Below are 23,863 nucleotides of genomic sequence, written 5' to 3' on the forward strand. Positions count from 1 at the left end.
GCCGGCCGGCCGCCACCGACATGACAGCGCACGGGACGGAGCACCTGCCGTGTCCATGGTATATATGCGCTCGCACGGCAAGTCCGGCGAGGGATTGAGCAGCTCGACAAGTGTACTGCGAATCCATCACGAACGTACGGACTACGTACGCCACCAGTGAAGTGATCGGTCATGGAAATGGAGTACTGCGCGGCGGCGGAGCAGCAGCTGAGCAGGCTGAGGCAGCACGTCCTCGTCGCGTTGGGCTCCTCGCCGGCGGCGATGGCAGGCGCCCTGGAGGGCGTGGCGCGAGTGTACGAGCACGCGGAGCCGCTGGCGCGGTCCGCGCGCGCCGACGTGCTGGACGGCGAGCTGGAGGCCTCCGTGGCGCTGCTCGACGCGTGCGCCGCGGCGCGGGACGCGCTCGGCGCCATCCGCGCGTGCGCGCTCGACGCCGAGGCAGCCGTGCGGCACCGCGACGGCGCGGCAGCCGACCGCGCGGCCCGTACGTACGCGCGCCTGGTGGAGCGGGCGCGCGCGGACGCCAGGAGGCAACGCCGCCGCGCCGGCTTGAGGTCCGACCACCAGGTGGCGGACGGCGGCGGCGTGCACGCGCTGCAGGAGGCGAGGCGGCTCACCGTGGCTGTGCTGGAACGCGTCGTGGCGGCGCTGTCGCGGCGCGTGGCCGCCGCCGCTGGTACCCCTCGGCCGGCGAGCAGTTGGTCCACGCGTGTGGCGAGGGCGTTCCGGAAGAGCGCCCGGGTGGCGTGCGAGGACGCCGCCGACGAGGCCACTGTGTCCTTGCCGGCGCTGCCGTCCAAGGACTCGCACGATGGCGAGGCGGCAGTGCGGGTGCAGCGGGAGCTGAGGGCACTGGGCGACACGATTCAGCAGCTGGAGGACGGCCTGGAGCTGCTGTTCAGGCGGCTGGTGCAGTGCAGGGTGTTCTTGCTCAACGTGCGCAGCTGTTAGATTCACCAGAGCTTAAAATGTAGATCGAGTAGCCGTGCTTGTAGATCAGATAGCACAGATAGATGATCTGCGTGTAAAAGTTTTGACACTTGGTGCTCCATGCTAATGGAAAGTTTGAGTCATCAGTCATGATTCATGAATCTCTGACGCATCACAACCAAATAATTGTTAAAGAAAATATCAAAACTCAGATCTGTACAGGCGGCCACTGGATAGATTTTCGATTCTCTTCGAAAGAATTCGTGTCACTTTCTTGTCTTTTTATTGTATTCAAATATCACATATGTGCTTTTTTGTAATTTTTCACACTTGATAGGGTGTGAAAGACTTCGCACTTCAACCGAAACAAATGCTAATAGAGAAGAATCACACAAGTTATACAATGCAAAAGTCACCATGCAAAAGTACTGTAAAGTTGTACAATGATATGCAAAAATTTGTCATATTGTGCATCAATAAGACATGAATTAAAAAGGGTGAAAATATCTTTAACAGACGTGAGGCATTCTACCGAGATTTTTTTCCAGTTGTTTACTTGGTTACTGTAATATGCTTACCCTTGGTGTCACTGCAGCCATGGAGATTTCCAGGGAAAATTTCCATCACTTACTGTACAAACTAACTAATCACCAAGGATTCAAGTTCATGCACGTAATTTCACGGCTACTAATTTTGATGCTGCCTGCTGAACGACGAGCAAGAAACCGTCCATCCACACATGCTGAATGGATTGAGTTCAGGCGGCGCTTGGACCAGACATTCCTGGAACATGCCCTTTACCAAATGAGTACGAAAGGCAGATCCTGCTTCGGATTGCCCAAACATGCCTCTCAACACTGATGAACCTTCCATGAACCTCTTCTGTTCCTGTTCCTTTCAGACTCCAGGCCGTACTCTGAACCCAAACAGCACATCAATCCCTCGAGCGTGCACTGTACTCTGCTGGCAATGCATCCAACATGACAGCCCAGCCATGTTAGTCAGCGATACGTGGTGAGGTAGACAACAGGTGAAGGGCATCTACTTGTCTGTGACCTGCAATCAGGGGCAGTGGGGTGGTGGTCATGGAGGTTCCTGCTGTCCTTCCATTGTACCCACACCATCTTCTCAACCTCCTGATTATAAGTAGGCGGCTGCGACTATCGACACAACAATCAGTTCATCCTTTGCTCCCTTTGCCTATCTCATCTCCCATCTCAACACCGAAAGACTGCACAAATTTTCATCCCAAACATGGCCGGCCATCAGAGATCAACGAGCTGGCCGTCTATGGCTCATCCCAACAAGATTGACATTCAAGAAGCTCTGCACAGCATAAGCTCACTCATTTCTACGCCATCAGCTACCATCGAAGTGGTATGCGATGGTCTGAGGAGGCTTGGAGATGTCTACAGCTGCATCAATGAGGCCATATGCTTGCATAGCAACCAGGTACATGGGAAGAGGCTGGAGGAAGAAATGGAGAGGTCGCTTCAGGTGCTGGATCTCTGCAATACCGTGCAAGAAAGCTTCACTGACCTGAAGATGACCATCCAGGAGCTGCAAATGGTTCTCAACAGAGGAGACCTCCCAGTAGCTCAAGTTAAGGCTCAATCCTAAGCCCGCTTGGTAAAGAAAGCCAAGCATCACCTGAAGAAAGCTGTCAGCAAGTCTACCTCCCATGAGGATGCGTGGTTGGTCAGCTTATTGATCACAGCAAGAGGAATCGCTGTCTTGGCGCTCAAATCCGCAGTGGAGCTCTTGTCGAAGCAAATGGCTACCTGCAGTGCGAGCAAGTGGTCCCTTATCACCAAACCAATCCAAAAGAAGAGAGTTTCATGCGAGGAGGTGCAATTGCAGGCACTAGAGTTGGGTATTGTAGGCCTGGAGAGTTCAGTCGAGAACCTTTTCAGAAATTTGATCCAAACAAGGGTTTCTCTCCTGAACACTCTCAGCTCGTAGATTCTCCGCTGGTGCACTGCCATTGACATCCAAATTTTATAGGACCTGTCAATCAGCATGAAATTTTGTACATTGATTGTATATAGCTCAAAAGATATAGCAGTAGATTAAAGGCATGGTTCTATTATCTGGAAAAAGAAATTGCATAGGTCATGTGTTCTCTATCACTCACTTACGCTGCCAATCGGTTTAATGGACTTCATTTTTTAATTTAACTAGCCTGGAGGCTAGGGATGCAAGTTTGGTCTTCTCTAGGTCATTGGGTCGACACAAAATTCAACCAAAAGAATTAATCCGGATTTCAAAGCAAGAAAAGTGGAAAGAAATGAACCAAGGGAGTGACCCACAACTACCATTGGGTACCCACTTGTATCCCTACTAGTGGCCCCCATTTGAAAAACAAGTGCTGTCTCTATGTATTATGTACAATCAGAATTTATCAAAACTGAAACAACCAAATGAATTTACCTTAGCCGTGATTGCTTGTTCCCTAGAAAAAACAAATCACACAGTATAACCTTAGTATTCCCTCAGTCTTTTTACTAACTGGTAGAATGGAATTCATGGATTTCATCATTTGAGCAATAAGTGCTATCTCTAGTGAGCAAGCACAAATGGTATGCTTTACTTACCAAGTGGCCCAATTGAGCAATGTAAGTGCTATCTCCATGTACAGTGCACAATCAGAAGTTATCCCAACTGAAACCACATATTTGTGTACCTTTAACAATTATTACCTGTTTCCCACACTTCCTTCCATGCCTACAGACCTAAAGTTTTCAAATATCTTGCCAGATGCTCTCTGAATTCATATATGCTACTGCTGTAGAAGTTCGCTGTTAGAGGTTACCACTTCATCTCATTACATTTCTGCTGCATCCGTAGGATTTTTTTCCTATTAATGTAATATGGCATGATTATCTAAAGATAGACAGCTGAAACTTATGTTAAGTGTCAGCTATACTGTTCGTTAAGTCAAAAGTCATACTTACATGGTAGTCCTTGCTGTTGTTGTAGTGCCAGCTGAAACATGCCAGCAGTGCTGCACGAGCAATGGAGGCGTCGAACACATTGCAAGGTTGAATTATCAGCAGAGTAGACAAATTATTCCTCCCAATCAACACCAAAACTACAGTTCTTCCCTTCTTCCTTGATGATCTCATATCTAGATCTGAAAGTAACGTAAACCATCGTGTAGAGTGAATTGTCACTAATAATTCAGACATGCCAGATCAATAAGCTCACTCATTAACGTTTGTTGCAGTATTAAACTGCAGGTGCCTAACAATTTGTCTGTACTTCGGGGCTATGCACCTCAACACATCGCTTACCAACAGTGCACGGCATATGAAGGGTGGTGACCAAGATTCCTTCTGTCATTTGCTCTGTCCATGCCATTGCTTTTGCAGCTCTGTTATATAAAGGGAGAAGCCAAGGTCGAGCATCAACAAACTGCAGCTTCTCTTGCCTAATCTTCCCTTCCATCTCCACTTCTCCATATATTGCATCAAAACTTCATCCCCAAGCATGGATTCCCACCTGAGATCCTCAAGTCTGCCTTCTAGCCCTCGCTCAAACAAAGCCAGAGTTGAGCAGCAGCTTGAGAGCTTGAAGACAATCATCTCTTCACCCTCAGCAACCATTGAAACGATGTGCAATGGTTTGAAGAGGCTTATAAGCATCTATAATGGCATTGAGGAGATGATATGCACACCGAGCAACCAAGTTAGCCTCTGCCAAACCCTGCAAAGGAAGGCAGTTGAGGAAGAGCTCGAACGGTCGCTCGTCTTGCTTGACCTCTGCAACATCATGCAGGAAAGCTTCACCAACCTGAAGATGATTATACAAGAACTGTTCCTGTCTCTTAAAAGAGGAGATGATGCAGCTGCTCAAGTCAGGGCATACATCCAGCTGACCAAGAAGGCACACAAACAGTTCAAGAAGGTCTTCAAAAAGACTACTTCTGATGAGAAGGATTGCAAGGTGGTGATGGTACTGGAAGAAGCAAGACTGATCACTACCTCGCTGCTCGAATTCACATCGTGCCTCTTGTCAAAGCAATTTGAGATGCCCAGGCGATCTGTTATCTCCAAAACATTCCAGAAGGGAAAATTAGTGTGTGAAGAGGAGCAATTGCAGGCATTAGAGTGCAGTATCAGAGATCTAGAGAGCGGAGCCGAGCTTCTGTTCAGGAGATTGATCCAGTGCAGAGTTTCTCTTCTGAATACTCTTAGCTCATAGATATCCCAAGCTCTAATCCCCTGCGATTGGCATCCACCTTTTATAGGATTGTCAATCATCAAACAGTTTTGCAGCATGTATACCTGTAGACATGTATAGAAAGTTCAGAGAATCAAAAGCTAAAACTTCTTTTGCCAATTCATGGTGTGAATTATATAATTTATGCTTGCCCTTAATATCATTAATACCTTGGCATCTCAAATGTATGGGGAGAAACTGACCAAATGGACCATTTGAACAACTGTTGTCTCTATGTAGTATGTACAACCGGAACCCCAGAAGTTATATAAACTGAAACCACAAAGACAATTAACTTAACAGTGGTTGTTTCCTAGGCCTTTTGTTACATATTCTTAACCTGTGGTAATTCCTTCGATTTTGTTACTACACTGGTACAATTGATTTCATGCACGATTGTACCAACTTAGTGGCCCCTTTGAGCAATAAGTGCTATCTCTAGCTAGCATGCACTAATGTATACTTTTACTGACCAAGTGGTCCATTTGAACAAGAAGTTCCATCCATTCTTAGTATGCACAATCAGAAGTTATACAAACTGAAATGACAAAGACATTACCAGAATACTGAAACCTAAAGGCTTAAAACTTTACAAATGTATCGACCGATACAGTTTGCATTCATATGCTACTGCTGTAAGGTAGGTAGCTGTCCAATCACCAATTCATCCCATTACATATTTATGGTATGCTTGGGCCACTCCCGGTGGAGAGTTTGATAGGATTTCATTATTATTAATTAGCATGCCACATAGAAGTTGCATCAAATTTAAAGGGAGACACCTGGACACCACAGGTACCAACTGTTGGTGAGTCATGAAATTAAATGTTATTTGGAGCCTATGAAACCCCATGCATTGGAAAGGTAGTTTCAAACACTATTTTATTTCCTTGTTTCTTATGTGGCTATCTAGGAAACATCAATATGAAACCCCCACTGGGATTGACCTTAGGATGTTTTCCCTATTAAATTAATCTGGCATGATTATCTCAAGACAGATAGATTAGACCTAATGTTAAACGTGAACCATAACATTCACTAAGTCAATACTTGTGCGCTTACGTGGTTGTCCTTGCTGTTGCTGTGGTTGATTGAAACATGCCAGCGATGCTGCACGAGTAGTGGAAACATAGAACATCGTGAGGTTGAATTATCAGCAGACAATACAAACCATTCCTCTCAATCAACACCAAGACTACAGTTCTTCCCTTCTTCCTCTTCATGACTCTTATCCAGATCTGAGAGTAACGCAAATCCTCATGCAGAGTGGGCGAGTGGCTGTTGCCAATAATTAAGACATGCTAGGCACATAACCTCACTCATAACATTTGTTGCAATATTAAAATGCAGGCGCATAACAACTTGTCTGGACTTCCATCACTTAACACCGGTGCACGGCATATGGAGGGTAGTGGCAAAGATTCTTTCTGTCGTTTGCTTTATTCATGCCATTGCTTCTGCATTCTGTTATATATAGAGAGAAGCCTGGGTTGAGCACCAACAAACTGCAGCTTGTCTTGCCTAATCCTCTCTTCCATTTCCAGTCCTCCATAAACATTAAACAGCATCATAGTTTCATCTTTGAGCAATGGCTTCCCATCTGAGATCCGCAAGTTTGCCTTCTAGCCCTTGCTCAAACAAAGCTGAAGTCGAGCAGCAGCTGCAGAGCCTGAAGACAACCATGGCTTCATCATCAGCAACCATTGACATGATGTGTGATGGTTTGTGGAGGCTTGGAAACCTCTACAGCGAAATTGAGGAGATGATGTGCACGCCAAGCAACCAAATCAACCTCTGCTAAACCCTGCAAAGGAAGGCAGTGGAGGAAGAGCTTGGGTGGTCACTTGTGTTGCTTGACCTCTGCAATGCCATGCAGGAAAACTTCATCGAGATGATGATGAAAGTACAAGAACTGCTCTTTTCTCTCAAAAGAGGAGATGATGCAGCTGCTCAACTCAAGGCATACATCCAGATAACAAACAAGGCGCACAAACAGTTCAAGAAGGTCTGCAAAAAGACAACTTCTGATGAGAAGGATTGCAGGGTGATCAAGCTACTAGCAGAAGCAAGATCGATCACTACCTCAGTGCTTGAATACACATCGTGCCTCTTGTGTAAGCAAATTGAGATGCCCAAAAGGTCTCTTATCTCCAAAGCATTCTAGAAAAGAAAAGTAGTGTGCGAAGAGGAGCAATTGAAGGCATTAGAGTGCAGTATCGGAGATCTTGAGAGCGGAGTGGATCTTCTGTTCAGGAGATTGATCCAGTGCAGAGTTTCTCTTCTGAATACTCTTAGCTCATAGATGCCCCTAGTTCTAAACCCCTGTGATTGGCATCCAACTTTTAAAGGATTAGTCAATCATTAGAACAGTTTTGCAGTATGTATACTTGTGGATATGTACAGAAAAATTCACTGAATCAAAATATAGAAAGTTCTTTGCCAATTCATGTTGTGAATTTCATCATTTATGCATGCCTGTGATATTATTAATATGCTAACTACATCACTTGCTATATCGTCCTCTACACGCATGTCTAAGAAAAGCTGTACTGCTGCTAAAAAAGATTGATGTGTTGGTTACGGGCCACATGGCCTTAGCTAGTTTGCAAATGCCATGTTACTCACATTTGCCTCATGTGCACAATTCTTCTATAATGGGTCCTGCTCTATGCAGCTGAAACATGCCAGCTCAATAGACGAAAGCAGAAGCTATAACTGTGTGATTAACGTGATTGTAACCAAGTAAAGCATCTGCTTTTTCACTAAATAACAATAATCATACTGATACATATACCACCAATAATATCCAGTTAACAAACTGTTAAACACTTACCTGCACTATATTCAAGACCCACAGCAATACCAAGAACGAATGCAGATTCTTGCTACCAATAATTGGAACATGATAGAGTGTCACTCCCATTTTCGAGATGCCTGCTGCCTGGTGGTCCAGAGTAACATAAATCACGTGGAAAACCTTGATGGTATGGCAATTCTGCAGCACTGTCCTGAAACCACAGCAGACAGCATCTTGAAAATGAAATGGCATGATTCCCTCTGTCTACCACTCAAAAGATGTTCTCTTAGCTGCTTCTGGTGTATAAATAGGCCTTGAAGAAGGGATGGACACATCAAACCAAAGTTTCTTCTATCATCCCCCAACACCTCAAGTCCTCAAACCTCAGATACTCTAATACAAACAATGGCTTTCCATCTACGATCAGTTAGCCTGCCATCTAAGAGGCTCTCCAATGAGGCTGAAATCGAAGCCGAGCTGCAAAGCCTGGAGGCAAGCACCTCTTCCCCCTCTGCAACCATCGAGTCAGCATGCGATGGTTTGAGGAGGCTTGGAGATGTCTACAGCCACATCGAGGAGATCATCCACTTGCCCAGCAACCAAGTTTGCTCCATCCAGCAAAGGAAGGAGTTGGATGAGGAAATGGAAAGTTCTCTTGAGATAATCGATCTCTGCAACGCCATGCAAGAGAACTTTGCCGAGCTGAAGACCACCATCCAAGATCTTCTGGTGGTTTTCAGAAGGGGAGACGATTCAAACACTCAGGCCAAGGTCCATTCATACATCCGCTTGGTCAAGAAGGCGCAGAAGCAATTCAAGAAGACTAGCAAGAAGGCTACCTCTGACGAGTGCAAGCTGGTCATGCTATTGCTCAAGGCTAGATTGGTCGCCGCCTCTCTTCTCGAGTTAGCGTTGTGCCTCGTATCAAAGCAAGTTGCAATGCCCAAGAGGTCTCTTGTCTCCAAGGCATTCCAGAAGAGAAGCGTGGTTGTTTGCAAGGAGGAGCAGTTGCAGGCACTAGAGTGCATCATCGGAGATCTTGAGCATGGAGCAGAACAACTGTTCAGGAGGATGATCCAGAGCAGAGTTGCTCTCCTAAACATCCTTAGCTCATAGATTCTCCTCAAGTGTAGACACTCTAACATCCTGCGATTGGCCTCCGCATTTTAAAGGATCTGCCAATCCTCATACATGTACAGTACCTGTAAATGTACAGAAAGTAAAGAAAACAATTTTGATCCAGATAAACTTTCCTGTCCAACAGTCTATACATGTTCCTGATTTCATTTTCATTTTTTTTAGTTGATGCTCTGGCCAGTGGCCACCCACTAACTTCCACTACCTAAAGGTTAGTGGGTCTAAATTTCCCAAAAGCATGTGCATCTCTGTGCCTAATGCTTTGATTTCCCAAGTGGCCATGTTACCCGCACTTGTTTAGCCCCGCAATAAGCACCCATTCCCCTTGCTGCGAGGAATCGGATCACGCTGGCTTGCTCTGTGTACGCTAAGCACGCCAGCTCCGGCCCACGAGGCATCACCGTGTGATTAGCGCTTAGCATTATTGGTTTTGTTCAATCGCCCGAATTGCAAGCGCGATATGCACCATGCGTGGCAAATTTTTCGGCGTCTAAAATTGCAGTGCTTCCCCTTGTTATTCGTAATCGACTAGCACCAATCGAGCAGAACCAATTCAATAATCCATGGATCAGCAGTCGGGATGAATGATAGGATAACGCCACCTGTTCGAAGTAAAGAACGGAGAGCAGAGCGAGACCTCGTGGATCGTGTGGGTAGCACGGAAGCGACCCCTGCGGTGCAGCCGGTGGAGGTCCTCGGCGGACGGCGGTGGCGGCGACCTCGACGGTGCGCCGGGCGGAGCTCCCCGGCGTCGGCGCCGCCGCTTGTCCTTCCAGTGTTGAAAGGCCACCTAGTTCCACCGTACCTGGGCCGGGTCTTAGGGCTGCTACTGGGCCTAAATGCATTGAAAAGCATCTTCCCGGCCCAAAAACTGAGGCCCCGACAGAGTCAAACTATGATTACGCCGAATGGATCCATGATGACGAGGAGCGAAGTCGCCGGCAACTGTCAGCGTTCATCCTTCCATGCCGCTGCTGCGACGAGCACGCCGTGCCATCCGGCCGCGAAGCCGTACGCCAAAGGGCGTCCGCCCCGTTGCCGCTGGGGAATAAAAAAGGACAGCCTTGACGGCGGGGGCGACGGCGGCGAGGACGGCGCGCCAGTGGGCACCCTTCCTGACGACGTGCTCTTTGCGATCTTCTCCCGCGTGCCCTCGGGCGAATAAAAGCTAGGTACACATTCCCTAGCTTTTACAATAATGGAATCTTGTGTACTGGATGAATGAGTTCCACATGCTTACCTTAACGACAGAGCCGAACGGATCCTTAAAAAGCTGAGCACATACATAGTAACAGAAGAAACATATGACTTATAGTAGTATAGGATGATCGATCGAATCGACATTAAGCAATGCAGCGGATGTCTAAGTCCCAGGAATGTGTCAACTTGCTAAGCCGGTCAGGGTGATTGTTCGGCGCGGCCACGGGCCATGCGGCGTCACAGACTCGATGGTGGATCGCCGGATCGTGGGCACGCAGGGTCGCGTTCCCGCCGCCGGACGGCCGGCGGAAGCGGCAGGCGTTCCAGGCGTGCGCGCCTGGGAATGGGCATATAGAGGCGGCGGGCAAGACGGTCATGGAGGAGGCGGCGGCGGCCGTGTGCGGGAGGCCGGCCGCAAGGCCGAGCGTCGCCGTCACGCGCCTACTCCGACAACGGAGGGCACCGTGCAGCGCAACGGATTCCGTGTTGAGCCTCTCCAGTTTCTCCCCTTGGTGACCGCGATCGACGAGATCGTGAGGACCCCGAGCTTGGCGCCGGCGTCCGTCCGGCGCGGCGACGAGGACGACTGCGGCGCTGAGGAGGGTGGAGCAATGCGCAGAGGAGGAAAGGAGAAGAGACCGGCGAGGAGGTCCCGTCCGTGAGTCCTGGCTACCCATGGCCGTGGGAAGGCAGGGAGGTGAGCGAAATCCTGCAGAAGCTGAAGATGTCTCTCGATGACTTCACTGAAGGATTTGTCATCTCTTACCTCAAATCACACAGCAATCATCTCATCTCTAACACCACAGCTTGATGATGCAGGAGAATCAGGTATGCAGAAACTGAGAGCAACAGGTCTCCAATGTCTCAATCTGACGTTTGTCAGGTGAATTCAGGTATTCTGGTGCTTAAACTGAAGCTTGTCAGTTGTCTAGCAGAAGCAAGCAGTAATCCTAAGCTTGAGTTGTGCAACTATTCAGCTTGCCTTTTAGAGGATAACCTGATCATCTAAACAATTTTGTATGCACATATGATGGAAAACGCGATTATTCAACCAGAAGATACAAGTTGTTTTCTGGCTTAGTTCTGCTGGAAGAAATCTCTTTTTGTTTCATGCAGCTGGCAGGTAGACAATTAAATGAAAGCCAGAGGTTTTGCTTTTGCTCACCGTTATTGATCTGTTATATACTAAAAACTACACTGTTCACTCTGGCTACGAGATAATGAGCTGATCATGTAGTTTGTTCTTTTCCTCAGGATGTTTTCTCTAGACTCTAGGGATGGATATCTGCTGCAAGCCTGCAACGCGTGCACATCTTGCACGCTCGGGCAGATTCTTTGCTTCTGGTAATCGCAACATGACAGCATGGCAAAACGCTAATTATTCAGAAGCTGCATATACAATGCTCTAACAAACTGGCAGAAACATGTGGATGATCGCCGGAGGCTAAGCTGCGACCATGGAAGCACTGGAGAGCTGTGTAATGCTGGGACCCCATCAGAATCTGGTGATTAAACACGGCTTGGGAGTTGGGAGCCTTGAGGTGAGTAAAGTCAACTAGCTGTTCACTCATCCACAGGCAACTTATTCATCTAAACCTCTGGATCAGATGCTAATCTCACCGCCCTTCACCCGTGCGGGCGAGTTTGCCACCGACGAAGCGGACATGACAGCCTTGTAATCAAGCTCCATCAGCGACAAGATCCTTGGGTAGCTTCAATTGCAGTGCAAGAGCACTCATTGCACATGAGAATTATTCTTGCTGTCTGCTTGTTCAGCTGTTCAATTGCTTCCACCTCTTTCGCTATATAAAGAGGGAAGCCAAAGCCAGGAGAAGACACCATTGCAGCAGCTTGCCTTCTCTTCTCTTCCATTTCAAGAGAAAACAAGCTTCACAGCCTTAGCTTCCCTTACAAGCATGGCCTTCCATCTGAGATCCGCAAGCGTGCCCTCAAGCCCTCGCTCCAACAAAACCAGCATTGAGGAAGAGCTGCTGAGCCTGAAGGCGATCATCTCTTCTTCTTCTTCAACTGTTGAAACCATGTGCCAAGGTTTCACCAAGCTTGGGAGCATCTACGACTGCATCGATGAGCTCACATCCCTGCCCAGCGGCCAGCGTCAGCAGAGGAAGGCAGTAGAAGAGGAGCTCGAGCGCTCTCTCATCTTGCTTGACCTCTGCAACGCCTTGAAAGAGAGCTTCCTGGAGCTCAGGTCCATTGTTCAGGAGATGCAGCTGGTTCTGAAAAGAGGAGGCAATGCGGCTGTTCAGGCAAAGTTTCAGTCTTACATTCAATCGGCCAGGAAGGCGCAGAAGCAGTTCAAGAGGATCAGTAACAAGGCTGCTTCTGACAAGGAGGGATGCAGATTAGTCAAGCTGTTGGCTGAAGCGAGGGAGATTGCTATGTCGATGCTCGAATCGACATTGCATCTCCTGTCAAAGCAGATTGCGATGCCCAGTGCTAGCAAGTGGTCTCTTGTCTCCAAGGCATTGCAGAAGAAGAAAATTGTGTGCGAGGAGGAGCAGTTGCAGGTGTTGGAGTTGAACATTGTTGATCTTGAGAGTGGAGTTGAGACTTTGTTCAGGACATTGATCCAGAGCAGGGTTTCTCTTCTAAATACTCTTAGCTTGTAGATCATACAACTCTGACCGCCTGCGATTGGCATCCACCTTTTAGAGGATTGGCTGATCGTCCAAACAATTTTGGATGCACATGTATATGAGAAAAAATGTACAGAAAAATACTCAATTGACATGAAAGCTTGCTCTCCTTTTGTCCATCTGCTGTTGTCGATTCCACTGTTCCTCTCTCTCTTGCAAAGATTTTTTACGATGTTTTACACATGCTTGTGGTTCTTTTCTTTAACTTTGTACATAGGGCAGCTTAATGATAGAAAAAATTCAGAGGGCATCAGTCTCAATAAAGGACTGTTATAGAAATTAAGAAATTCACATCATTCAATGGTTACCATTATTTTGAGAAAATGGGTCATGATATTCTAGTTCACATGATATGTGCCACACTGCCACCACAGCATGCACAAGAAATGTACGTGATGGATCTTGCCCTCCATAGCTAAGACATGCCAACTCTTGAGTTTCCTCTACTTTAACACTTAATGAGGCAATGATTCATAGTTTTCTCTTCACACTGAAGGTTAACAACAGCAGTTCCAAATGTTTAAGAACTATAAACCCACACCATCCTCAGAAACCACGAGGATTTATAATTCTTCACATCATGTCACAACATAATGTCATGTTCATGAACATTCCCACTGAAGGTTAGCAACAGCAGTTCCAAATGTTTAAGAACTAAACTAACCCCATCCTCAGAAACCACCAGAATTTATAATTGTTTACAGCATGTCACAACAATAATGTCCTGTTGCGCATGAACATTCTAGTTTGTTTCCTCATCAAGTAGAGCCAAAAAAAAACTCTCATCCTCAGCAAGCCATATCTTTATAGCGTCGGAGTCAAAAACCTGCATGTATCATGTACGATGATTAATTTGTACTGCAAGATCTATGTATAAGTCATAACACATGGTAATTTGTGAATTTTGTTTATGTTTTATCCAGGAACAAATAGAAATACCTTTAGGGGAACCTAAAACTAATGGAACAAATAGTAGCATAGGCTGCCGATTGCGACGACAGAAATTCCTCCCCCACCAACTTCATAAAGTAGTACTACGTTTCTTGAACTGCAGCGCTATAAATTAACAAAAACAAACATTAATAAAAGAGGTTAGATAATCTGAATGAAAACAACAAAGAAAGAAGAGTAATTTCATTAGTAGTCCTTAAACTCGTCCCGAGTTCTCATCTCGGTCCCTGTATTCTCAAAATGCACACAGCAATCCTTAAACTTGTCCCGAGTTCTCATCCTAGTCCTGGTACTCTCGAAATGCACATAACAGTTCATAAACTTATCCCGAGCTCTCATCCAGGTCCATAAACTTGTTTCGAACTCTCATCTAGGTCCATAAACTTGTCCCGAGCTCTCATCAACTAAAACTTTGAGTTGCATTTAAACTTGGCTTCAAATCCTCATGAATTATTTTATCAATTTTGAATGGGATTCGAACTTGGTTTCAAGTTCTCATGAATTTCGGATCGATTTTTAGTGGGATTTGAACTTTAGAATTTGAATCCCACTCAAATTGATCCAAAGTTCATGAATAATTGAAACCAAGTTGACCCGAGGGTGGAATCGAAGTTAGGGAAGGAGAAGAAAAATAGACCTCAGGTTAATTGCAGTAAAGTTTGGGAACTTTTTGCAAAATCATCAAAAACTATTTCAAGAACTGCAGGTTGATTACGAAAAAGTTGAGGGACTTTTTTGCAAAACAACCATGACGGTTGGAAGAAACAACCCCAAGGTAGAGATTAAATTGGGATTAGCAACGGGTAATCGTGAGGCAGGCACTCAATGCTATGCACTGACCAGACCAACACATCAGTAGAAGTTGATGCAACGATGCTCCAAACAATTTGAGGCGCATACTAAAAAGCAGTTTGATCCTCTGATTCCACCGAAGAAAGATAGCCTACAATTTATCTACTAATGCCCCAATTCAACAACATGAAGCAATATGAAGGTTCACAACCTTGATGATTATGCCAATCCTCAATGACGTCGAAGTTTCATGTGATTCAGAGTTTTCCGATACTTAAATTATATGCCTACTGAATTCAAGAAGCAGAAAACGTTTGCGTGATTTTTCCTGAGATCATAAAATATGAATAATTTTAAACATAGCACACAATCATTCCATAGTTAACTACAAAAGATGTTTAATGGGTATAGCATAAGCCAGCTCCAGAGATGCAACTATGGCCTCGTTTGGTAGACCTTCGGCTTCTCATAAAACGGCTTCGGCTTCGGCTTCTTCAGTGGAGTGGCTTTTTTAGTGAAGCTGAAGCCGTTTTGCAAAACGTTTGGTAAAACGGCTTCTCAATGGCGATATATGTAATTTTATGATCACTTAATGCTTGGAGAGAGAGGAGAAGCCGGTGAAGCTACTTTTTTCAGCTTCTCCTCTCTAGTGTAAGCCGTTTTGCGGCTTCTTCCCGGCTTTGGTGGTGAAGCCATTTTGAAATTGGCCCTTTGGTAGGGCTTCACCAAAAGTCGATGGAGAAGCACTTTGAGAAGCCCTACCAAACGGGGTCTATGTAAAACGAATTGGCTCTCCCCACTTCACCCTCATGAGTCAGGACGGTAAGTCACCAAAGATTCTTGAATAGATACAAACTAAGGCAGCCCACACCTGCCTACTTGGCTAAAAATTTCATGACGCACTAGGATCCCGAACAACTGCATTGCCATTTGCAGCTATTTCAGAGCTTTTGCCTTTGACATAAGATCGACGCTTGGATTCGACAATAAAACCAATGCCAACAAGGGTCCAAAACCAATAAACCAACCAAAGCACCACAGCACGCACACGTCTGTAATGCCAATTAAAATCAGCACAAGCCCTGCACATCAGAAACAAATATTATAAAGTGAATAACAAACCTACAAAAATCAATCTGCATATTCTTAGTTTGTTTGCTGGTTCAATTTTTTTTTACAATGGCTCTAATTTCTGTACGACGACATACAGCATATCATATTCAAATATTTCTTGCCAGGTACTAAAATGTGTCATTTAATGCTTTTATAGTATGCTGAATTTGACCGAGCACTGCCCAGTACTATAGTTTGTATTTCTTTTCTAAACAGGAATGATGTCAATCGTACAATGTAGATGAAGATTTTCCATTTGACCTAACCTTGTAATAAACAATAAAAGCATGCTGAAGTGAACAACTGTGATGACAACACATGCTGAAGTGCATTAAGTAAAAAGCAACATTCATGCAAAAGTGAAGGCATAGTTTACCTAGGGAGATGGAGAAGATGGCATGATGACGAGACTTGGGGGTGTTTGGTTCCAGGACATCCCTGTCACATCGAATGTTTATATACTAATAAGCAGTATTAAATATAGGTTAATTACAAAATCAATTGTATAAATGAAGGCTAATTCGCGAGATGAATCTATTAAGCCTAATTAGTCCATGATTTGACCATGTGATGCTACAGTAAATATGTGCTAATGAAAGCCGTGCGAATTTTGAGCAACAAAGAAAGAGAGTGTGTGCGTGTGTGGCAGAGAGGTGTTATTAGCAACTTACGCAGCGATGAATCACACAGTTATGGGTAATTGGCTTGCTAGAATGTGCAGCCGATCCATGGAGAAAACTGCTGAGGGTTCCACTGCCGCCTTCCTGAAAGGGTGATAGCAGAGATGGTGATAACAGTATAACAACTTTGGTGAGTTCCTCAAAAAAGGAAAGAAATTAGAGCCGGGGTAAAACAGGAGAAGTTTCAGCAACGAAGCGTGAAGGAGCACAGGCCTGTTTGGTGTCCTGCATGGGGCTGAGCCAGGCTCACCGCATGCAGGCTCCGTTAGTTTGGTTGCCTGGGCGTCGCGGTGAGCCAGGCTAAGCGCGTGCAAAACGGCTCCCCCGGCCAGGCTCCGCGCGTACACCGCGAGCGGCCGTTTCCTTCGAGCCTGGCTCGCAGGAGCCCGGGATTAGTCTACTGATGACGTTATTAATATATGATTAATATATATATTAAATAATATTAATATATTTTAAAATAGATTAAGATTTACAAAGGTAAAATAAAATCATTAAAACACAACTCCACATGCTAAACATTATAAAATCACTTATTTTTTCTAATCTTATCTCATGCGACGTGACATGTACAGACAACCAAACACCATCTCTGATGAGCCTGGCTCGTTGCATTGCATGCAGTGAACCAAACACATCCTGCTGCATGGCTGGGATGTCGAGGGGGGAATTTCAGCCGCCTCGCGGCCACCGCCTGTCCTGCACCCGCAGCCGTTCACCGCCGGAGGTGGATCTCCTCTCCCCTAGCCAGCTGGCGCAAAAAAAAAAAGTTTTTTTTACGTACCGAGACCCGGCAGACCGGAGCGGCGATGTCAGAAGCAGACGCGTGAGCCCCGACCCTGAGCGAGAGGCTCCTAGATCTGGAAGAGATCCGGGAAGAGAGCTTCTGGAACAAGAAGCGGCCGGCCATCTGGATCGCTGAAAAATTTCTGGACTGCCTCCTCACAGCAGATTGTTTGCCTGAAAAGGGAGAAGAAACACACCTAGGGCGTGATATATTGGATGGTTGCATATGGCCTGGCAAGGCTCGTGTGATGCAACGGCCGCGTGATTGGTTACTGTTTGGTTGCCTGGAGGAGTTTAGCATGGCTAGCACCAGCTAGCCAGACTTAATGTATGCAGGAGCATGATGTTTAGTTGTCTGTTCGCACGAGTCACTCTTCCGAGAACCTATTTGGTTGCTCGTATGAGGACGGGTTGCATGAGATGACACTGTTATCTTATAGCTCTTAGTTTATCTTATTACTCCTTAATATTAATCGAAATATGTTAATATCATTTAATATGTGCTAACAATGCATTGATAACATCATTAGATGGCTAATTACCCGCACCACGCGAGCCTGGCCGACAAAACGGCCGATTTCTGCGTTCCTCCGTATCCTAGCTGCGGGGGGTTTTTTTGCACGCGCGAAGTCTGACCAAGCAAATACGCAAACCAAACAAACGTGTGTTCTCGCACTGACCTGACAGAGCCTGGCTGAGAGCAAGCAACCAAACGCCTCCAACCGAACAGCGGTGCGACTGGTCCGCCGGATGCAAAATGCGCTCTCCAACCGAACAGCGGTGCGCCTCGCGAGCGTGTGTGCGGCGAAAACGCGCTGGGTATATTCATTCTTCTAGTTCAGGTGGGCAACCGAACAGCAGCTCTGGTTGGCCAGGATGGATGCATGCATACAACCAAACTTACTTGCGTTGCATGCAATCACCCAGGTTTCTGTATCGTACGTGGTTTTGACCTTGACCTAGAGGATAATAATGTGAACCATATGTATATCTGATTCCCCTAGCTATATATGTGAGCCTACTAACATTACTATGCCATGGCGCAAGACTAGTTTACCAGCATGCACAGTCACATGTTTCTGGCACCCGAAGCTTGAATCATACCACTAGACCAAACACCCTTTTTGTTTTACCTTTGATCGGAAAACTTAGGGGGTGTTTGGATGCACCACACTAAAATTTAGCACCTGTCACATCGGATATTTGATGCTAATTAGAAGTATTAAATATAGGCTAATTACAAAACTAATTGCACAGATGGAGTCTAATTCGCGAGACGAATCTATTAAGCCTAATTAGTCCATGATTTGACAATGTGGTGCTACAGTAACCATTTTGCTAATGATGGATTAATTAGGCTTAACAGATTCGTCTCGCGAATTAGCACAGGGTTCTGCAATTAGTTTTATAATTAGTTCATATTTAGTCCTTCTAATTAGTATCCGAACATCCGATGTGACACTACTAGAGTTTAGCACCTAGTATCAAACACCCCCTTGTTGAATTATATATTCCCCAACTCCGGTGCGACGCCCTGCAACTGTCTGTGCTGTGACCCATCGAATCCTGATGGAGCAATGCAGTGATCAGAGTAGCCAACGTCTTTTGGCAGTCGGCAACCTGCACGGCAAGAAAGATCCTTTTTGTTTCAGGGAGAATGGTGTTCTGATCCATGTATAGTTTCTTGAAGTCTATACTTCGGCGGTGTACGCAATTACAGCTTCTAAAAACAAAAGGTTCACGTTGTTCTTTGATGGTTACAGCTTTTCTGTCTGACATTGTAAGAAGCTTTTTGCTCGCTTAATCATCTGAGAATTTCAGTCGGTCCAGGATTACAGACATCATCTTCATGAAGTAGCTAGTAGACATCATCACAAAATTGAAGCGTTACTAGGTGCCCATGCATGCAGAAGCGCAAGCAAATAGATCTGAGAAAAACACAGCTTTGAGCCTTGAGAACGCACCAAAGAGAGCTCTGCATTTACAGTGATTATTTATTGGCACCAGTACATAAGGTCCCGATTCCAAATAATAAGAGCTTGCATTTCGGAATGTACAGATAATAAAGGTCTGGTCATAGTGTCATATCCCTTCTCCCACAAAGCTACCACAGGTACTCCAGCTGCCTACAATCATCATATGAAACACGGCAAGGACCGCACGGGATCAACATCCGCTACACGATACCAATACCCACAAAATGACTGAAACACGATTTTGTGGCCATTCTGTGCATGTGAAACGGCGAACACATCGAGCACTTTTAAAAGAAAAAAAAGAGGGCGGCACTGAGTGCTCTAGCATTTGAATCCCCTGCAGACCATCAGCCAAAGGATGAGAATTAGAGCCGCGATGGCTCCACCAACCATCAGCTTGAACCTCAGGTTCTGAAGCCACATCTTTCGCCTCAGCTCTCTGCCATGCCTGTGGAAGCTGTCAGCCTGTAGCAAATTTAACAAAAAAAAAGTTCTCAGTCAAAATCGACCATGGATATTTACGCACAAAATACACACATCAAACATCGAGTAAATACCTGCGATTGTAAGGTCTCTGTCTTGCCCACCAAAAGCTCAATCTTCTCACCACGATCCAATATCTGTCCATAAGTCCAGCATAGTCAGAGACTCATAAGAATGGCCCAAACATTAAAGGTAGAACTTCTGATTAAGTTTAAATGTATGGAGCTGTGACTATTTATTGCAGTACTTAATCTCCTGCTGAATGCAAATTGCAATGAACACTGGAGATGGATTGCTGACACACTACAGTCTCCAGCTATGTCCCAAAAAAAACTTGCCATACTGGCAGGTGGAAGGCTTATGGGATAAAAAGTAGGCAACCTTCCAAAATAAATTTCTAGATAGAACAATGAAGTGATGAACAGGTCACCACTAATCATTTGTCAACAACAACATTGGCATGTCCTGGTCTAAAAAGATTCTGCCATTACCAGTTCAAACTGTACCTAGTGACAATAGTAGATGTTCCATTACTTGTTTATAAATTGTACCAAATAAATCCACCCAGTGTTCATGAATTGCTTCTTAAGTACTTATTTATGTACAGGAAAGTCAGATTTAGCACACAGAAATCTATCCTACAGAAACTTCAAAAACACATTGTTTCTACCAAGCTGCATGTATCTGTGATCCCCTAGCTATTGAGAAGGTTTTCATAAAGCAACTGGTTGCTAAAACACAAAACGAAATGAATTGTGCTCAAAATAACATGATATTGTCTCTATATATGTTATTTTTTTAACACATAACCCAGAGATTGTAAGCATATAGTACAGCAGAGTTCAGAGCTTAATTTGTGCAAAGTATTTGCTTGTCAGCAGTGAAATGCATGCCCATGATACCTCTCTGGATGGTAATTATTAAGCCGAGCACAAACCTTCCAAAAATAATTCCTAGATAGAACAATGAACTGCTCACCACTAATAATTTGTCAACAACAACAGTGCTCAAGTCTAAAATAGGAGGACAAGATTCAGCCACTGCTTGTTCAAATTGTACCTAGTGACACTACTAGGTGCTCATTACTTGTTCAAGTTGTTCCTAGTAAAACCACCAGATGTTCATAGACTTCATCTCATGTAATTATTTATGTAGAGTAACCTATCTCAAATCAAAGAATTAAAAAAACCATTGTTTCTACCAAGCTGTAGGTATATGTGATCGCCACACTATTGAGAAGGTTTTACATTGTATGTCAACCCCACTTTATTGATAAGGTTTCCCAGTTGTGACTGGTTGCTCAAACACAAAAGGAAGCTAACTGTGCTAAAAGAACCATGGTATTGTCTCTAAATATGCCATCTGATCAGAACAGAGAAAGTATAGGCATAAGGTAAAGCATAGTTCAGAGCTTCATTTGTGCAAAATTTGCTTGTCAACAGTGAAATGTGTGCGGCATGATACCTCTCTGGATTGTAAATAATAAGCCAAGCACATACCTTCTCAATATTATCCATCATGATCCCTTTGACCTCCGACAGGTGGGCTTTCACCTTGGAGAGCTTGTTAATTTCCTCCGGATGGTTAACACAATACTGCATATGATCCTTCAACCTCGGGCTACAACGATGAAATACAAACACTGATCAGATACTCTTGCCTTTCATGGGACAGAACATAAAGGTCAAATCCAACACAAGCCACAACTTCATACCCAAACTCACGATCAAGGTTGTATGCAATGCTGAACCGGTCTTCGAACAGAAAATCATCCTCTTCCGCGTCATCAGCGAGTGGGTGCTGCCCCTCCTCGTCGATGCTGGAGCCATACCGCTGCATGAAGTCTTCCCTAACCCTCTCTAGGAAGACGAAGGGCACGCTCCGCCCGGTCGCCTCATCAGCAACCACTAGGAACACTACATCAAACAGGCAGCATGTGCACAATGGTGCCAAAGTCAACTCACGGTTGGACACCACAGCGTAGAGGGCGCAGCAATTAAAGGAGGTGGGGAAAAGCACGGTACCGAAGCCGCGGTCGACGAGGAAGTTGAAGGTGTGGCCGTCGCAGGAGTAGGTGGATCTCGTGCTGTTGGGGGGCAGCTTCTGGAGGCACTGGACGGCGACGGTGCTGAAGTTGCCGGAGAAGGCGGTGTGCTCCGCCAGCACAACGGAGCCCTTGGCCACGAAGCTGTAAATCAGCGCCTGCTTGTTCATGGCGCCCGGAGTCGCCGGCCACGGACGGGATAGAAACCCTAGGACGTAATCGACAGCGGCAGGATCAGCACGCGGATTCACTCACCCCAAGGGGGAAGAGGAATTAAACGGAGATTAGCAATTCGATCGGATCTCGGAACGGGCGAAGGTCAAACTTGGAGAGGACGGGAGGAGGTCAGGTGGGCGTCGAGAGGGAGGGGGCGAACCTGCGAGAAGCTTCTCCGCTTCGTCCCCTTTCTTCTTCCTCGGGCGATGAAGAAGGGGGGGAGGACGGATGGAACTCGGTGGGTGGGGGATTGATTAATCCGACTCGACTCCAAGTTTTGCAATTGCCTTCGTCGCGAGTTAACCTCCTTTGACGATATTACGTATTTGCCCCTGGCTGCCTGCGTAGAAGGCTGAGACTCTGCAAGTGGGTCCAGACGTCCAGTGACCGTGAATGATAATAGTCTTCCTACATCAGCTTTTCTGCGATTTTTCAACTCGTGTGTTCTCAAAGTCCAGAACCGAGAGTGAACCAATTATAGATCGTGCAAATTAGTAGTTTGCCGATAAGTTTAGGAAATTATATCGAACTTGAGTGGCACAATTAACAGATCCAGATCCTAGTTTTGGTAATTCATAAATCTAAATTTTATCAGACACAAAGCAAAATGAATCCACATAAAGCCGTTGAATGGTAGATGTCGATTCTATACGGCGAAAATTCTTCAATGGTGCTAGCTTGCTCACTCACTTCCTTGAGCAGCAATGGTTGGCCAAGGTATACCGCGTGGTACAACGACACGACCAACATGCTCTTATTATTTGTACCCATAGGTTCATCAGTGCCCGCCATATGTTCTTGTTTGCAGCCGGCCACCATGGCTTCACTCGTTTCCTGCAGCTTGTTCCTGCCTCGTCCCCGTGCTCTTTACTTGGCTTGTTTCTGGCCGCTAACTTGATAGCTCTCCCCCGGGCTTCCTTCCCCGAAGCTGCATGGGTTGGCAACATGCATGAGAAGCTGGTCTCAGCTTGTTGCGGGTGGTCACGGCAAGCCACGGGCGTTGGGCATTTGGTCGGGACCTTGGCTTTTGTGGCAATGACATTGTTCAGGTGGGGGTCTTCCCTCCCCGTTGACCTCGCTCGTTGTCGCAGACCGGGTGCCCCTCTGGTGCTTGCGCTTGTTTGCGAATTAGATGTCTTCATGCGCAGGATTGCAAAGCGGCGTTCCTACCGGCTCTCGGCTGCTTGGCTGCATTTGGTGTTCCTTGAGCAAGGTTGATTGCCCCAACAATGTTCTCTAGTGCGGTCATAGGTTTGTGTGTGCTGCGATTTGTAATCTTTTGTGAATATGTATCCTAATCACCGCCTCTTATTTTTAGGAGTGTATCCCTGATCTTGTAAACCTACTTTGATGGAATGAAATTTGTTCCGGTAGGCCTTCTTAGCCCCTATTGATTCCTCAAAAAATTTGTACCCTAGCTAGGACGCTCCCTGCCTCCATTCCACACATGTACTTAGGGGGTATTTGGTTCCTCGAGTTAAAGTTTAGTCCATGTCACATCAAATATTCGAAGGCTAATTATGAAGACTAAATATGAGTTAATTATAAAACTAATTGCACAGATGGAGGCTAAACGGCGAGACGAATCTATTAAGCCTAATTAATCCATCATTAACAAATGTTTACTGTAGCAGCACATTGTCAAATCATGAACTAATTAGGATGCGATCAGTTAGCATAAAGGACAAATCCTAGTCATTGACAACAAAGTTTATTTGTTTGTCTCTGAACAAAAGAATTTTCGTCGGTTAGAGATAGAGTTTGAAAGTGAGCATGACTGCTACTGTTTGTTAGAGATAGAGTGAAAAGCATCTTTAATCTCTCAATAATCTACCCTCTTCACGCTCAATGAAACAAACATTGCTTTCGTTCATGCATGC

The 23,863-nt window shown here is 45.6% G+C and overlaps 4 protein-coding genes and 2 pseudogenes across 4 annotated transcripts; 5 read left to right on the top strand and 1 right to left on the bottom strand.

Moving 5' to 3' along the window:
* The first annotated feature begins 171 nt into the window (after nt 1-171).
* Nucleotides 172-951, top strand: LOC101783027. The gene has a single exon (XM_004974853.1). It carries the CDS (start codon nt 172-174, stop codon nt 949-951), a length of 780 nt encoding a protein of 259 aa, XP_004974910.1.
* A 438-nt stretch (nt 952-1,389) lies between these two features.
* Nucleotides 1,390-5,216, top strand: LOC101760342. Its single transcript, XM_022827455.1, has one exon. The coding sequence runs from the start codon at nt 4,420-4,422 to the stop codon at nt 5,131-5,133; it is 714 nt and encodes a 237-aa protein (XP_022683190.1). The 5' UTR covers nt 1,390-4,419; the 3' UTR covers nt 5,134-5,216.
* A 1,171-nt stretch (nt 5,217-6,387) lies between these two features.
* LOC101761153 lies at nt 6,388-7,588 on the top strand (annotated as a pseudogene).
* A 511-nt stretch (nt 7,589-8,099) lies between these two features.
* Nucleotides 8,100-9,209, top strand: LOC101779255 (annotated as a pseudogene).
* A 2,122-nt stretch (nt 9,210-11,331) lies between these two features.
* On the top strand, nt 11,332-13,030 carry LOC111255722. The gene has a single exon (XM_022827841.1). It carries the CDS (start codon nt 12,202-12,204, stop codon nt 12,913-12,915), a length of 714 nt encoding a protein of 237 aa, XP_022683576.1. The 5' UTR covers nt 11,332-12,201; the 3' UTR covers nt 12,916-13,030.
* A 6,186-nt stretch (nt 13,031-19,216) lies between these two features.
* LOC101778579 (vesicle-associated membrane protein 727) lies at nt 19,217-22,271 on the bottom strand. Its single transcript, XM_004974147.4, has 6 exons — nt 22,144-22,271; nt 21,748-21,975; nt 21,438-21,639; nt 21,223-21,343; nt 19,798-19,860; nt 19,217-19,705 (listed from the first exon to the last, which is right to left on the bottom strand). The coding sequence occupies exons 2-6, from the start codon at nt 21,935-21,937 to the stop codon at nt 19,562-19,564; spliced, it is 720 nt and encodes a 239-aa protein (XP_004974204.1). The 5' UTR covers nt 21,938-21,975; nt 22,144-22,271; the 3' UTR covers nt 19,217-19,561.
* Nucleotides 22,272-23,863: the final 1,592 nt, after the last annotated feature.

The sequence above is a fragment of the Setaria italica genome, chromosome VI (assembly GCF_000263155.2).
Source record: "Setaria italica strain Yugu1 chromosome VI, Setaria_italica_v2.0, whole genome shotgun sequence".
Lineage (NCBI taxonomy): Eukaryota > Viridiplantae > Streptophyta > Magnoliopsida > Poales > Poaceae > Setaria > Setaria italica.